At 39.7% G+C, this 15,924-nt stretch overlaps 1 protein-coding gene across 3 annotated transcripts in view; it reads right to left on the reverse strand.

The window, feature by feature from the left end:
- Positions 1 to 2,573: 2,573 nt before the first annotated feature.
- Positions 2,574 to 15,924, reverse strand: part of LOC124864083 (phospholipid phosphatase-related protein type 5-like) — a 78,225-nt gene continuing 64,874 nt past the window's right edge. The window contains exons 4-8 of one of the 3 annotated variants that reach the window (XM_047358706.1): positions 9,406 to 9,526; positions 6,122 to 6,372; positions 5,698 to 5,874; positions 4,917 to 5,044; positions 2,574 to 3,467 (exon numbers count right to left, since the gene is read on the reverse strand). In XM_047358706.1, the coding sequence (XP_047214662.1) occupies positions 3,359 to 3,467; positions 4,917 to 5,044; positions 5,698 to 5,874; positions 6,122 to 6,372; positions 9,406 to 9,526 (786 nt within the window). In that variant the 3' untranslated portion in view covers positions 2,574 to 3,358. Of the gene's footprint in view, positions 3,739 to 4,900; positions 5,045 to 5,697; positions 5,875 to 6,121; positions 6,373 to 9,405; positions 9,527 to 15,924 lie in introns of all 3 variants that reach the window. The other 2 variants (XM_047358708.1, XM_047358707.1) reach the window with 2 other exon arrangements.

Raw genomic sequence — 15,924 nt, forward strand, 5'->3', positions numbered from 1 at the left:
TCCCTGGTAAGGCCTACGCCAGGGTATTGGAGAGGAGTCCGGCCGATAGTCGAACCTCAGCTTCAGGAGGAGCAGTGTGGTTTTCGTCCCGGCCGTGGAACACTGGACCAGCTCTATACCGTCTACAGGGTACTCGAGGATTCATGGAAGTTTGCCCACATGTGTTTTGTGGACCTGGAGAAGGCATTCGACTGTGTCCCTGTGGGGGGTGCTCGAGGAGTATGGAATCAGGGGCCCTTTATCAGGGGCCATGCGGTCTCTGTACAAGCGGAGCAGGAGTTTGGTCTGCATTGGCGGCACTAAGTCGGACTTGTTCCCGGTGCATGTTGGACTCTGGCAGGGCTGCTCTTTGTCACCGGTCCTGTTCATAACTTTTATGGACAGGATTTCTAGGCGCAGCCAAAGGCCGGAGGAGGTCTGGTTTGGGGACCAGTGGATTTCGTCTCTTCTTTTTGCAGATGATGCGGTCCTGTTGGCCACATCTAGCCAAGATCTACAGCATCCGCTGGGGCGGTTCGCAGCTGAGTGTGAAGCGGCTGGGATGAAGATCAGCTCCTCCAAGTCCAAGGCTATGGTTCTTGACCGGAAAAGGGTGGCTTGTCCTCTTCATTTTGGAGGGGAGTTCCTGCCTTAAGTGGAGGAGTTGAAGTATCTCGGGGTCTTGTTCACGAGTGAGGGAAGAATGGAGCAGGAGACTGACAGACGGATCAGTGCGGCTGCCGCAGTAATGGGGGCGCTATGCCGGTCCGTTGTGGTGAAGAGAGAGCTGAGCCAAAAAGCGAAGCTCTCGATTTACCGGTCGGTCTACGTTCCTACCCTCACCTATGGCCATGAACTTTGGGTCATGACCGAAAGAACGAGATCCCGGATACAAGCGGCTGAAATGAGCTTCCTCTGTAGGGTGGCCGGGCACTCCCTTTGAGATAGGCTTGGAGTGGAGCCACTGCTCTACTCAGAGCCCCTCCCGGTGCCTGAGCCTACTCAACTGGCTCGGGCATCTATATCGGATGCCTCCTGGATGTCTTCTTCGGGAGGTGTTCCAGGCACGTCTCACTGGGAGGAGGCCCAGGGGACGGCCCAGGAGATGCTGGAGGGACTATGTCTCTCGGCTGGCCTGGGAACTCCTTGGGCTCCCCCAGGAGGAGCTGGAGTTGGAGGGACGTCTAGGCGTCTCTGCTGAGTCTGCTGCCCCCGTGACCGATTCCTGCATAAAAGTGGAAGACGACGAGTACGAGTACAAAATCTTAAAAGTGGGGATTGCATTTGTATTCAGCACCCCTATGTCAATACTTTCAATAAATCATATTTCACTGCAGTTGATGCCACAGGTCTTCTGCAGTATGGTCTACCAGCTTTAAAATATCACCATGCCATTTTTACACTTGAATATGCTTTGATCTAAATTATTCCCAAATATCAAGTCCTTTGCAAAAACAATGACCACAACATGATGCTACCATCACCTGGATTCACAGACGGAATGATGTGTTAATGTGTGATTGAGGGATATGCATGGTAAGTTTTGGATATGGGCCAGAAAGATACATTTTGGTCTCATCTGCCCAGAGCACCTTCTTCTACATGTATGCAGTTTTCCCCACATGGCCTATGGCTTTCTTCAATAATTCATTTCTTCTAGCTAATCTTCCAAAAAGAGATAATGTGCAGTATAACAGCTCTCACGTTGACAAATTCTCCCAACTGAGCTATAGACCTCTGCCACTCCTCCAGAACTACCATGGGCTTCTTGGCTGTTTCTCAGATTAATGCTCTCCTTGCCTGGCCTATTGGATGGCTATGTCTTAGTAGGTTTGCAGTTGTAGCCACACTCTTTCCAGTGTTGAATTAATGACCTTAAAAGATCTGTTAAGTAAAGCAAGTGGGCTGAATTTACGGTATTCACTGTTATTTTGGCATTAAATTGGTCATACCGAATTGTATTTATCAGTGTCAGATTGAGGGGGCTACAAATGCAGTTTTCCCATTTTATTTGTAGAAAGTGATGATGATTTTCCTTCCACTTATGGAGTTACACACTACTGTGTGTTGGCCTATCATAAACAATCCTAATTAAATATAATTAAGTTTCAGGTTGTAATGCGATAAAAGTAAAAAGGTTTAAGTAGTATGACAGTGTACATCGATGTACATTTGATTCCTACAAACAAGTGTTGTCTGTCTTCGTGTGTGTGTTTATGCATGGGCCATCCAGCAGGGGGAAACATTTTACAGCACAATGATGGCACGGTATCTCGGAGGGGAGCTAAATGGAGATGAAGTGTGGGTGAAGGGGCTAACGCTGGAGTGAAGAGATTGTGTAAATCAAATCCAGCAAAACTGTCTCACCATATGTAGCGCTTATTGCATCTATGCTTTATATACAAATCAGTGAGGATGAATTCTTTAAATCAGAATAGTTACATGACAAGGGCAGTTGGTAGAAAAGAGGTAACTCCTTTTCCTGGGACAACAATGTTTCAAATCCAGTAGAACAACAACCAAAACATGGAATCTCATACAGTTGGTATGCATGAACAATAATAAAAAAAAATAAAAAATAAAAAACTTGCTCCTGAATGTGAAACAATTTATTTGGCTGCAGTCAAGACCTTGCCTTTATTTCTAACATATTTGCATTTGGCAAAACTGCATCCATCTCAGAGTGAAAAAACCCTAGTGAAAGTGTCAGCATCTTTCTCCTGTCTGCTTTTGTCTGTTGCTTCTGCTGAGACATTAAATGTTTGCTTTGCTCAGAGTGGACCTCATGCAGTGCAGAGTGGGCTACCCAAACGTCAGCAGTGTGTTGGATAGGATAAGCAGGAAGAAGAAAGAAAGAGCATGTGTATGAGTGCGTTTGTGTGCATGGCTCGGTTAAAAGGTGTTTTTAATGGGTGCATCTCAGTTTGACACATTTCTTGCAGCGAGTGTCTTTGGTCCAAAGTGGCAAACTCCTGGTGGCACTCCTCCGAGAACATCTTGGGAGTTCACAGCCACTTCTGGTTGTCAGATCCTGTCTCTTTTTCACATGTGTAAACTTATTGGTAGAAAAAAACATGGAAAATCTCTGGAGTCACAGTTTGTTGTTTTCCCATGGCAGGAAAAATTAATTGTGACTGATTTAATACAAAATAACATAAAAATTAATTTCTGATGAGAACTAGGTGACTCTCAGTTGATTGCTCACTGTATTGTAAGAAAATAAAGTCTAAAACGTTTGCCTATCGGTTCCCCGGCAGTTAAGGAGGTCTACAGGGTGATGTCTACAGAACCTAGACCTGCGTGGAATAGGAGCGGTGCAGCGTTGAGTTCCGACCCGCCCCATGGGCCGCACAATGTGGTGAGTGCTGCTCCGGCTGGTCTAGACTTGGCTGGAAATGGAGCGAGACGGTGTGAGGACATCGGGAGTGCCGGGAAACCGATAGGGCTGATGGTCATGTGATCTCTGTAAACGGAGATTCCCGCAGAGTCTGCAGGGGTAGAGAGAGGAGTGAGAAGGAGAGAGAGGTAGGGGTGTGGGGGGGCAGGAAGAAGAAGGTGAAGGGGAGAGAAGGCGGTCGGAGAGAAGAATAATCCAGTGCAATGTGCCGAATGAAGTGATTTTTTTGGGCAATGGAGGGAGAGAGGATGTACAAACAGAAATAAGGGATATTGAGGGATCTCAGTGAGGAAAGGGTTCAGGTTTGGTTAGAATGGCTGGATGTAGGCGTTGAAGGGTGAGGAGCCAGAGAGTGCAGGATGCTGGAAGGGAGTGATAGATTAAAAAGGAGAAAGACAAAGTGGGAGACAGAGGAAAAGAAACAGTCAGGTGAGGGTTAGTGATGAAGACAGACCACAGAGGACGAAAGACATTTACGCAACCACTCCGACAGCACCCATGTCAGAATCCCTTTAAGACATGCAGCACTTTTTAGGAGAGGATAAAACTTTAGCAATCAGGTCTACTGCTGTTACTCCCTTTTAGGATTGACAGGGCAACCTCTTTCATTTACATACAAATATACCCAAAGTTTTTTAGACAAACCTCTGACTTATGCTGAAGAGTACCTGGGAAAGGACAGAGTTTACGATATGTTGCAACACCTGCCTTATTTTACAGAAAGCATACAAAAATTACAAAAAACTCTGTCTCTTAAACGTTTTTACAGTTTAGCACAGTGTAACCACCAACTTTTAATTACTTTTAATTGGAATTTTATGTGTAAGGAAAATAAAACATGGTTTCAAAAGTTTCACAAAATAAAATCTGAAAAGTTTTTTATGCCTTTTGGTTCTTTGTGTTTTCTTTCAGGGTACGTCTTTACCAGCTTTGCACATTTAGAGACTCAACTCAACGTTTTGCCCCTTGTTCTTTACAAAGTAACTTCAGCTCAGTCAGATTTTTTGAAGAGCATATGTGAACAACAATTTACAGGGCTTGCCGCACACTAAGGAACGTTTGGTCTAGACTTGGATTGAGACATTCTAACAGATAATCTACGTTAATCTAAACCATTCTTTTCTAGCTTTGGCCATGTGTTAAGTATTGTTGTTAGAAGGTAAACCTTCTACATCTCATCCCCACAGCATAATGCTGCCACGGCCATGTTAGACACTGAGAATAGTTCTCAAGCTATGCTACTGGTCTGGCGTGTTCCTTTGTCTTCATGATACTGATAGTTGACTAATATTCTCTAACCTTACTTCTCATGAAGGATATCTCTGTTACGCCTTTTCAGCTTGCAGCTTAAGTGTGCAAAGATTTAAGGGATTCACTTGGGTGTTTTAGCTGGGTCCAGGGGCTGCATGCATGCTCATTTTGTAAGAGGTCAGGAAGAAGGAAGACAACAGTTTTAATTAAGAGACAAGGGATATTTATCTCACCCATCTGGTGGGCACAGTTGTGCTTTAGACCCACCCTTACCTGAGGGCCACTTAACTTTTCGAGTGGACTTTCCACACAAGGCAGTGTCACCATGGGCATGCCCAGCATCGATTCAGGACGTCGGGGGCGCAGTGGAGGTGGGCCTGGCTGAAACTGTTGGAAGTTGTTAATGACACAGGTCACCTGGAGAGAGAGAGGGGAAAAAAAAAACAGGAAATAACTCAAAAATACAACTGAGCTGCAGCCTTGAAGTCAAGCATCTTTGATCAGTTATATTAAAAGGCTCATTTGAAATATGAAATCCATTCACAATAGGCCCCTGATGAAAACATTTTTTAGCATACGAAATCACGGGTGTTGTGTTTATATGATAAAGAGTGAGTTTGTGATTTAAGACTGAATGATTTCAGTGTTAGGTTTTCAGAGCAGTTCCTAAAGGCTTTTATAAACCGAAATGTTTGACCAGCAAGCGTCAAGGGTAAATTACCAAAACGACACCTAGAGTACATTGGCCTGTACAAACGAAACGGCAGGTTGGTGGCTTATTTGAAAATAAATTTATGACAAAGCCCACCTTAAAAGGTACCTTCAGCAAAAGATGATCATTGCGCTGGAAAATATAGTTCTTCTAGAGTTACCATTGCACTCTTGGCTGCTCTCCTTGGTCAGTTTAAGTTAAGTAAAAAATTACTTACTATATTGTTGTGTTGGTCTATCACAGAAAATTCCAACAAAATTAAAACCAATGTTGAAAACATTTTAAGAAACATGTTTGTGAATATACAATGAGAAATTCTGAGAAAGTGGCATGAATAACTGTATACTTTTATTCTCACCAAGAACACAGAGATGGCTCCACCAGTGAAGAATCCGGCCAGCACATCGGCCCAGTGGTTGCGGTACTCTGCGACCCTTACCACTCCCACCAGCATGGCCAGGCACAGCAGAGTGAGGCTGATGGTGGGTTTGGTGAGCCGTGTTCCCTTCGTTTTAAACACCAACGTCACATACATCTGCAGAGACCCATTGAAAAGGGAAAGCACAGGAAGGCAAAACAAACAGGAGGGACATACAGGCATAAACATGATTTTATAACAGCACATGGCAGGTAACAAACATTGCATCTTCCAGTATCTAATCTTTAATCTATTAACAGATTTTAAGGAAATGTTGCTTTTTCATAATAAAGGCATACCTTATAAACTGAGTAGGGGGAAAAAATAACTAAGAGGTGTTACTGAGCAGCATGCTCCGACCTACCACAGTGTACACAGCAGAATACATGCTGAGCGCTGCATCCTTCGATGGGAAGGATTTACGCGCAGACATGACAATCAGCGGGTTGCCAGTGCAGGCGCGGAGCTCTGTGATATACTGCATGGTTGACTGGCAGCCTAACGCTGTGTAGTTTGGTCGGCAGGCAGATAGGAAATGAGGCGTCTGGTTTCCTGTCACCACCTGGCCGGCATTGGCAAAAATGGCAGTGGTGAACAAGCCAAAGGCATACACACCTGGGTACAAGGTACAAGAGAAGCACAAGAAACAGTAGGGAACATTAGTGGAAGAGGTGACAAGATGTTAAAGATTTTATTTTCGCATATGGGGGAAGAAATAACATTTTAAATGTTTGAGATTAGCATCAGATCTTGTACACATGCTTTAAGATAAAACAGGATACTTTTTTTACCCTTCTCCTCAAAATAGCACTAACACTTTATTATCAGCCAAGGTGTGAAATTGTCAGAGGAGTCTTCACCTCAGCTGATTCAGCTTAAAATGCAAACTTGCAAGCTGCTTAATATTCATGGAAGTCTCCCTGCAGGAATCCTGAAAGCTCTACCCTCAAGATCACAGCCCATTTACTTGTCCAATTAACAGCTTCATGTACGAGTACTGGATGACAAACTGAAGAGTTGCAGCCTTATCTTTGATGATGCCCTGACCTGTTTCTTGAAGATTTTAATTGATCCTCAAGCCTCGCAGAAACACAAAATACCTTTCACAAGAAGATAAGGTTGCTGTAACACTGCTTCTTATCTTGCCATGTACGCTGGCGGGTTGAAAAATGCCTGTTATGTGGGTCTAAATATGAGGAAATTAAGAGGGTTTTGTGGAACATCGACTAATATCTTTGAAGTAGGTATGTGGCTTTAATAAACTCCTGTTCTGAATAAAATGTATTTGTGGATCAAGGGCTGTGTCAGTACGAGTTATGTTACTTTTGCTGTAACATCACTGTCTTGTTGATTTTTTTTTCAGCTCAGATGAGTATCAGAGAAATAAATTTAGAAAGTAGGGCAGATTGTCAGTTTCACTTCCTGTTTCAAGAATCCAGCATACCGAGGTGAATGAATCTCCACCAGTGCAAGCAGCAGAACAAAGTGAGATTAAGGAATATTATTTAGTCATCAATGCAATATTTGAGTCACGGTCATGACGTTTCTGAAAGCAGTGGCGGAAATGTATGACATATACATGTTGTGCACGCTGTGGTGAACTAGTTTTGACATGTCAAAACACTCTGTTATCAAATTACTTAAAGTATCAAATGTGCTGTGAAATCATGCAGGAACATAATTTTCCTATGGTATTGCATCTTCCTACACAACTGAAATGAAAGGCAGATGTGCAATAGTGTTACAGAGGTATGAAGCCATGTAGGTTGAATGAGTTATGTTAATAATGTTTACAAACAAATCTGTCTCTTAATTATTTATCATATTCAAACACAAATCTGAATGAAGGATACATTATTTCCTCCCCATGAATGGATTTCTATTCAGTCATATTCAGTAAATTAAAATATGTGTTTTGATCAGGTCCTATTGTCAGATTTAAAGTACGTTTTGAAAATAACCTTTAGGCAGGTAATAAACATGCTTTTTTTAAGCCCACATTACTGTAATAAAATGTTTTGTTTTAAATTAAATTATAACAATAATATTTAAAAATAAATGTTGTGCTTTCTTTTGCTGGAAGCGTAAAATCATAACAAAAACGAAAGGCTTGAATACATTAGTCTGTGTGTAATAAATGTAACTGAGTTACTAAAATAAATTTACTTTTCAATATTATTCTAATTTATTGAATATGACTGTAGATATAAAAAAGAAGCAGCATTTCTGTACATTTCTCAGGAGTAATATTTATTTGGGATCCACACTAGAATAAATTATTAAAATAGAACGATTATAAGAGAAATGACCAGAATGTAACAAGTATGCTCAAGAATTAATTATTAATTCTTTATAATTATTTATTAAATTAAGATCTCTTTACTCATGATTTTATAAAGCAAAAAGAAACACATAAATCTAGCCAAAGAACGAATATAAAACTGATAGTACAGGCTTGGTCCCTATGTTATTTCAGAAAGGATACAAAATTGAAGATTAATTCAAAGCCTTTGAACCACATTGTATCAGTAGCTTTAAACTCTAGAATCGCCAAGAACAGAACTAGAAAGAGCACCTTACTGGGTCAGACACGACAGCTTACATTCTCAGAAGCAAATAGACTTTCTCTTCACGTTGTTCCAACACCTTCAGTCTCTTGGGTGGAGGGATAGTTGGCTTTCTGTACTAACCAGTGGTTCTGACCTCTCAGAGGTTACTCAGCAACTGGCAGTTGTTGGTTTTGGCCCAGGTTTATGATTATCTTGGTTGTTCCCCTCTTTCAGATTTCAGAACTGGGTAACACACTTAAAAACAGTTACTAAATAATGCTAAGCACAAGTCCAAGGAATGGGGGGAAAAAAAACAATAATAAATCTTGCAGGAGTTTTGCACAAAATAAGACCAATGTAGCAAATAAATTTATTCAGACGTGGTAATTAATTATGTCAGATCAGGTGTGGATTTTTAATGGGTGTATTGGTCCGGTCTTTGACCAATTCAGAATCTGCCTCTGCTTTTTAGATGCCGTAGATTCCAGGAGAGGAGGCGTCAGGAGGCCTGATGAGCCAATCAGAAGTAGACTTGGGGTAAAGTAAGAGCTATGCCACATTAGACAGCAAGATAATTGGATTACCATTATTTTTGCAAACAAACTTCATTTAGACTGGAGAGAGGCCAAAAGTATCCACAGTCTTTGCTGTAGCTGTAATACCCACAAATTGTTATAACTGGGGCTGTTTTCACATTAAAAGATGAAATATTAAAACCTTCAATTAAATAAAAGGACAGGATCACATTCAATGTTTTAAACATTAAGTGATATTTAGAGTTATAGCTAATAAACATTTTTAAAAAAGGTTTTAAAATTTGTTGAAAGTTAGAAAAATAGGATAAATCCCTTTAAGGACTGCAGCATTTACTAACAGACATTTAGACAAACCTGTTTTCAAGAAGCACTGGTGATCGTAAAACCTTTCATGTATTGGAAATTGCAGGATACAACCTGCAAGGAATAACATGTTCATTTGGCTCGAGCTATATTCCAGCAAGGGTATTTCAAAGGGACTTGGAGAAAAGCAGTTCTTGCAGCTAAAATGTTATATATGATGCATTTGTGTGGAACACAGAGGCCAAATGCAGCATCCTCACCTAAGAAGCGTACAATGCGCCTGAGCAAAGGACTGAAGTAGCAGCAGTCTGCAGTGACTATGGTCTTCTCCTGGGTTCCCTCTGCCTTGGTAAAGAATGCACAAAGCTCCCCAACAAGGATCTGTGCACACAAGAAAAACAGAGAAATGTGTAATACCATTATATTTTTTCTTGGTCTATCTGGTGCCATTGTTTGCGCTGTATTGGAGTTCGTTTGCGTGTACTGCCTCAACAAAGAAGGTGTTTCAAAACAGGTCCAAACCACGATAGTGCCACCATGTTTTTCTTTATTTGGAATGAAACAACAATGTTGGGTAATATGGGCATTGAGTGTAACATCGCAAATATTAATATTTTACTTTAAACAAAAATGGTCAGGCAATTTATTTCACTTTGTATGAACCTGAACTGTGTTGCCTCTATAGACTGCTGATTTCTTAATGGGATGAAACTGTGAGGCTCATAAGCATGGGGGGAAACAACCCTCAAATATCTGAGCTTATACCATAACCTAGCTCTTAATAATGAATAGCTAATACAGCTATGCCTCACCTGTAAAATCATTCTGACAACATGCATGTCCTGCTGTGACTGTAGTGGCACCCACTTTATCACTGATTGTGTTCAATCAGCCTCGCTCTATCTGCACACTCAACATAATTCTCCATTTATGCCTGACTCTGGCAGCGAGAGTGCCACTACATGTGCTTGTGGAGTGAGAGCAAAAGGACGTGAAAGAAGTACAAGGGTGGTTAGAGTGAAATTAGGAGAACGATCATGTTTCCAGTCAAGTCCTGTGCTTCTTGGCCTATTCATCAGGTCCCAGCCAAGTCAAAAGTGTTAGCAGCCTGCAGGGACCTGGCCAAAGCAGCAGTGCTGTGAAGTGCATGCCCAGCCAAGTGGTTTTTCCCATTAAAACAACACCATCCCATTGGGTGTTCCATGGCAACACTCTAAACACTAACATGAGCATGAATTCAAAGCTGAGGGAGGCTTAAATCAGTGGCAGCATATCAGATATGCAAGGGGCGTCATCATACTGAGAGCATTTCTGAAGCAATTAAAAGAATAGGTGCCGTTTCCATGGGGGTTGCTGCTTTGCAGTAGTTCTGAGACTGAAAACCCCACACAAAATATCAAATTACACTAAATTACCGTAACAGATGGACAAGTGACACTAAACACTTAACCTGGATACAGTGGTGAAGCAGAGAGAAATACATTTGTAAACACTGTTTTGATAGCACTGTTGAAATATGAACCACAAAAGGTACAGAATATGAATTTATGTTCAATTGCATTGAAAGCCTTGTAAAACTCTAAAGAATGATAAAACTTTCATTACAGCATAGATCTGAGTAATTGATCAAATCAAGTATTAAACTGATCTTGTTGGAGATATGTCTGTTTCTCATGAAGCCAGATTGAGTCTCGTCAATATGTAATCCAAAACAGTTTTTATTCTATAGCAAATATTAGTGCAAATATTTTAGAATTATTATTTAATAAGCAGATTGGATGCCAGATGTCAATAAGAAGGAAATCTTTCTTTGGTTTTGGTATTAGAGTTATGAGGCCTTTCGTTAGAATAGGAGGAAGGGTGCAAGCTGAATGCTTTATGGAAAGCAGAGGTAAAGCCATCCTCACCTGAAGACTTATTAGAATTGAAGTGTTCAAGAGCAAATATAACTTCCTGTAGTTTTAGTGGTTTGTCACAAGATTGTTTTGAGTCAGTGTGAATTAACTTAATTGTCAATAATGGACAGGTAGAATATTTACTATGTTTTAATTCATATAGTTTGGTATAAAATCTGAATAATATTCTTCTATTTCTATTTTTCTTGGATCATCATGTCTCCATCAGTATTTAGTATTAGTTTTATTTTATTTTTAGCATGAAGTTCTTCAAGTCACAAAAAACCAGTATTCTGTTCCCCTTCTTCCAACCATCTTCTCCTACTTCTCACCTCTCAGCTTTCAGTCTGTAAATGTCATCCAGTTGATTTTGTAGACTGATTAAGTGTTGATGTTCACTTTCAGTTAAGTTTCCTGGTATTTTTTGTTATTAAGGTTATTTCTGAAATTAAATTTTCTTCGTCAGCTTTAGGGAACAAACCTCCGTATACCTTCAGGAATTTTGATAACTGAAATTGTAGGAGATTCCAATTGATAAAAAATTGTTTTTCTACTGAGGTTTATGCCAAAATCATTCAATTAACGAATGGACAGTTTTGGACACAGCATCATGTTTTAGAATAGAGCTGTTCAGTTTACATTATGAACCCCATTGGTGAGATTTGTATTGAGATTGCTTTGTGGTCTGTCAAAGAAGCAGTGAGGATATTGACCTTGATAACGTTATCAAAACAATTGGAAACCAACCAAAAGTCTGTGTGTGATAAGCTGCTACGTGCTATTGGTTGCCAGTGTAGGAAACCCGAGAGATCTGGAGACTGCTAACTGCAGTAATTATTAACAGAAAGTCACTATAGGAACAAGGAAGAAGCACATGCCTGCGGCCAGTTAAAAGACAATGGAAGCAATGTTAACGTCTCAGTCAAAGAACAGCGGTGAATGCTAATGCTGCCTAAAATCTGTAAGACAGACCTTTCACTTGTTCAACTTCAAAAACACTAACATTTTTAAAGAAAACAAAAACAACAAGCTATGAGAGTTGGCATATGTTGGTAAAATAAACAGCCTGTTGTAGGTTTGTTACTAAGGCAGACTGACTGACTAACTTAGGTAGATCATCTTGTTAGACTTTAAATAATCTTACTTTACAAAGAGCAAAAAATCCAAACAATTCTGTACAATAAGCATGTTTAATTTAGAGCTACTAATACATTTTGCTGATATGTTGTCTGGGTTAGGGCTGCTTAAGTTTACACCATCCAATCTCCCTCTGCAAACCTAACGGGTGAATCTGAAAATAATCCATTCTTCTTCCGACCTGTGAACACACCACACTAAGCACCAGGTCCAGGTCATGCTAACAACAGGACTCTTCAGTGTGGACGGTTAGGTCCACTCAAAATTAGCCATAGAGGGATCAGTGAAGTGTTTAAAATGAGTTAGAGCACAGAGATGTGAGTAGCTTTTTAAAAAGGAAACTGGATTTGCTGAATGTCAAAATACTTCTTACACTGCAAGAGAGCGAGACTTTCTGCGCATAACAGGAAGGCTGATATTTCAGAACCTTAGTGGCCTTTTGAAAATTGCAGAGTGTAAGTAAGGCACGACATTTTGCAGAATAATTAACAGAGACTGCTGATTTTGTATTGCTAACCTTGCTAACCATGTTAACTGCGCGTTTTAAAACCTCAAGGCTCTTAAATCATTTTGTCTTTATAGTAAAATGAAATTAAAACCTAGTTTTACAGAAATTCCACACTCACTCACACAGTCATGTCTATCATTGTGAGGGTGTTACATTGACTTTATTTCTATGTCCTAGCCCTGACCCTTAACCATAAACCTAACCTCAGTTTACATGCACCCCCTCAATGATAAATCTCAACCTATTTCCAATGTCATCCACGTGCTTAGCTCTCAGTATGTCTTTATTGCTCGTGCTAGTTGAGCATTTTAAAAATACAGATAACTGTTTATAAAAACGAACAAAGCAGACTTTTGATTCAACAAATATTTTTGTCCTAAAGATTTTTTAATCACACTTAATTAACATTGTGGGTCTAATATGTATTTGATCAAGTTTTGGAAGTTTTGAAAACCTGAATTATCAAGTGTTCCATCTATAGTTTTCCCATATTTTGGATGAAGCTAAATTACACCTTGGTAAAGCTTTATAATGAAAGGCAGCATATCATTAAATGATGTTGATTTAAGTACTTTTAAGTAAGCCATGAGAGCTTTTTGTATGGCATGTTTGTTAGAAGGAAAAGCAGATGCTTACAGAACTGTAGAAGGATTAATTATTCATGTTTCTGTTGCATCCAAATGAATCATGTAGCGTCTCGTTTGAGGAAACAGCTTGAAATTATCTCTCAGCCTTGTTAGATTCTCTCTATCAACCTTCTAGTGCCCTGTTACTTACGAGTTTATAACTAACAAGTAGTCAGGACTATATTGTCAGGACTATTGAACCCTATTATAGCTACAGCGATTGGGGGGCTTGGCTCTGTGTGTTACTGCATATTAGCTCAGACAGATAATTTTTATGAATCTGTATATAATATATAGCTATAACAGAAGATTTTCAGTCAATACCCTAATTGTGTCAGTAAAGCTGTTTTAAAACAATGGTGGCTTAGTTACCATGTAAAATATCTACCCTACTGGAATGTGTTTCTTCAGTTTGGGCAACCGAGTGTCATAATTATCAGGTAATTTGTCAATAAAGTTGTGAAGGTCAAATTAATCCCTGTGACAGTGTTGCAAAGCAAAGACACAATGACTTTTGCCAGTGTTCCCTTCCAACAGTAATGAAATAAACAATCAAAATACATCAGGGAAAGAGACACAGGACAGTGTTATTAAATTTTAATAATTAAATATCTATGACTAAATCAAAGATGTACAAATCAGAGATATGTTGACCATTTCTGATCTGTGGTTTTAGTAATGCTTTGTCTTGTCAATAAAAACTTTAGCCGTTTTGATTTCCTTACCTTAGACTAATCTTCCTTGGCAGCTTTGGAATAATATGGATTTTGGCTTTTATGACCACATCAGCAATATTTACCACATCCATCTTTGATGTCCTTTTTTCAGCACAATTTCACTTATATGATCTGATACTAATTTGTTTACTTTAAGCTGCCTTATTAACATATCGGGGCCACAAAATATCTGAAACCCTGCTGATCCAAATGGGTAAAATGGACTATTAATTACAATAAAAACCACAAACATGCTTAATAAACAGTTCTGAAACTTGAAATTGCAAACATACGTTATAAATATGTAAAAAGGTAAAATAAAAACATAGTGAAACATGGCTAACATGATTTCCAGCAGCTGACTTGAAGATGTTTCTCACCCACACTGGGTTCATATCAGAACTTTCTGGCATACAAAGACATGCTTGTAGAGAACATGAAAAGTCCATGCAAAAGGAGCCCTGTGTGGGATTCAAACCTATAGCTGCATTTGATTTCTGAGTCCATATATTTAGTTCTCCATGTACAATAACATAAAAACAAATCATTTTCCACAATTCTGGATGAGGGAAAAATGTTACATTTCTGTGTGTTCAATTTCAGTAACTACAAAATAGTTAAAACAAGTTTGACTGCTCAAGTTACATATGCAAGGTGTTTCCTCTACAGAGAGACCAAGCCTTGCATCTCATTTCCTTCAGGCTATGCATTTTACAGGCGTTTTGTGTGTTTTGGAGGGGATGTTCAGAGGTTTTAAAAGACCTGCCGGTGGGGCACATGCAGCCATTTTGGGAGCGAGGCTGTTTGTCCTCGACTATTTCTAAATATTTCTGTATAAAAGAAAAAAAACAGGGTACCGTTATGATGTAAGCACTGCTTTCAGCTTCAAGGTTTTACGGATGAACAACAACAACACATGACATCTTACCCTGAGTCATTATTTATTGAACTAAAGCTAAGAGGTAATGCAGAAGCAGACTAAACTGAGCCAAAGCCTTAATGCTGATTACAAAGAGTCATCAACTTGATCACATTTTGCAGAAAGCGTGCTTAAACACAACAACACCAGCAACAGATGTTGACACTTTAACCAGTGATCCTGATCATTTCTCCCAGGAGTTTCATCTAATTCATTCTAGCAGTTTTTGTGTAATCCTGCAAACAAGACAAAAAAACAAAAACAAAAACGGTTGAGATAGGAGCTCCTACTGAAAATCGTTGCTATATTTAACAGAAGAACATTTTGATGACATATTTATAATATTCAATCTAATGAAACTAATCCGCACTGTTGTCTTTAGACCCATTTTTATGAAGTGCTGCTCTGCAAGCTTTAGGGCCTAATGCTTCTGACAAGTTTGGGGAACTTATTCATGTGTAAAGTATACAGAGACGCCTCGCTGTCACTAAAATTCCATTATCTTTCATGATCTACAGCAACCTCGATGTCTGCAATGCAGAATGCAAGTAAAAATAATGCACTGGTCTGAGTACATCATTTGGACCTTTCACCAAGATTTGTACTGTGTGGATCGAGTGCTAACAGACTGTTAGCTAAACAGAGTGAATACTGACAGGAGAAAAGCAGTACAATAGAGGAGGTTCTGTTGGGTAGGGATGGAAGTACAAAGCAAAATTATTGAAAAAACAGAATTATCTCATTTGAGGATAAAAGAGCACTGGGTACAGAAGTGTAAACAACATTACATTCATTACATAATGTGTTCACACATATTAGGCACAAGAAATCCAGACTTGACTGGACATCACTTAAACAAGAAGTGATGCTTTTGTTCCATTGAAAGAGGCCAAACAGCACACCTGAACAGCTGATGGGCATTTGAAAATCAACCCAAACCAAACATATTTGCAATTTCTCCCTGTTCTCTGTTTCGCC

The sequence above is a fragment of the Girardinichthys multiradiatus genome, chromosome Y (assembly GCF_021462225.1).
Source record: "Girardinichthys multiradiatus isolate DD_20200921_A chromosome Y, DD_fGirMul_XY1, whole genome shotgun sequence".
NCBI lineage: Eukaryota > Metazoa > Chordata > Actinopteri > Cyprinodontiformes > Goodeidae > Girardinichthys > Girardinichthys multiradiatus.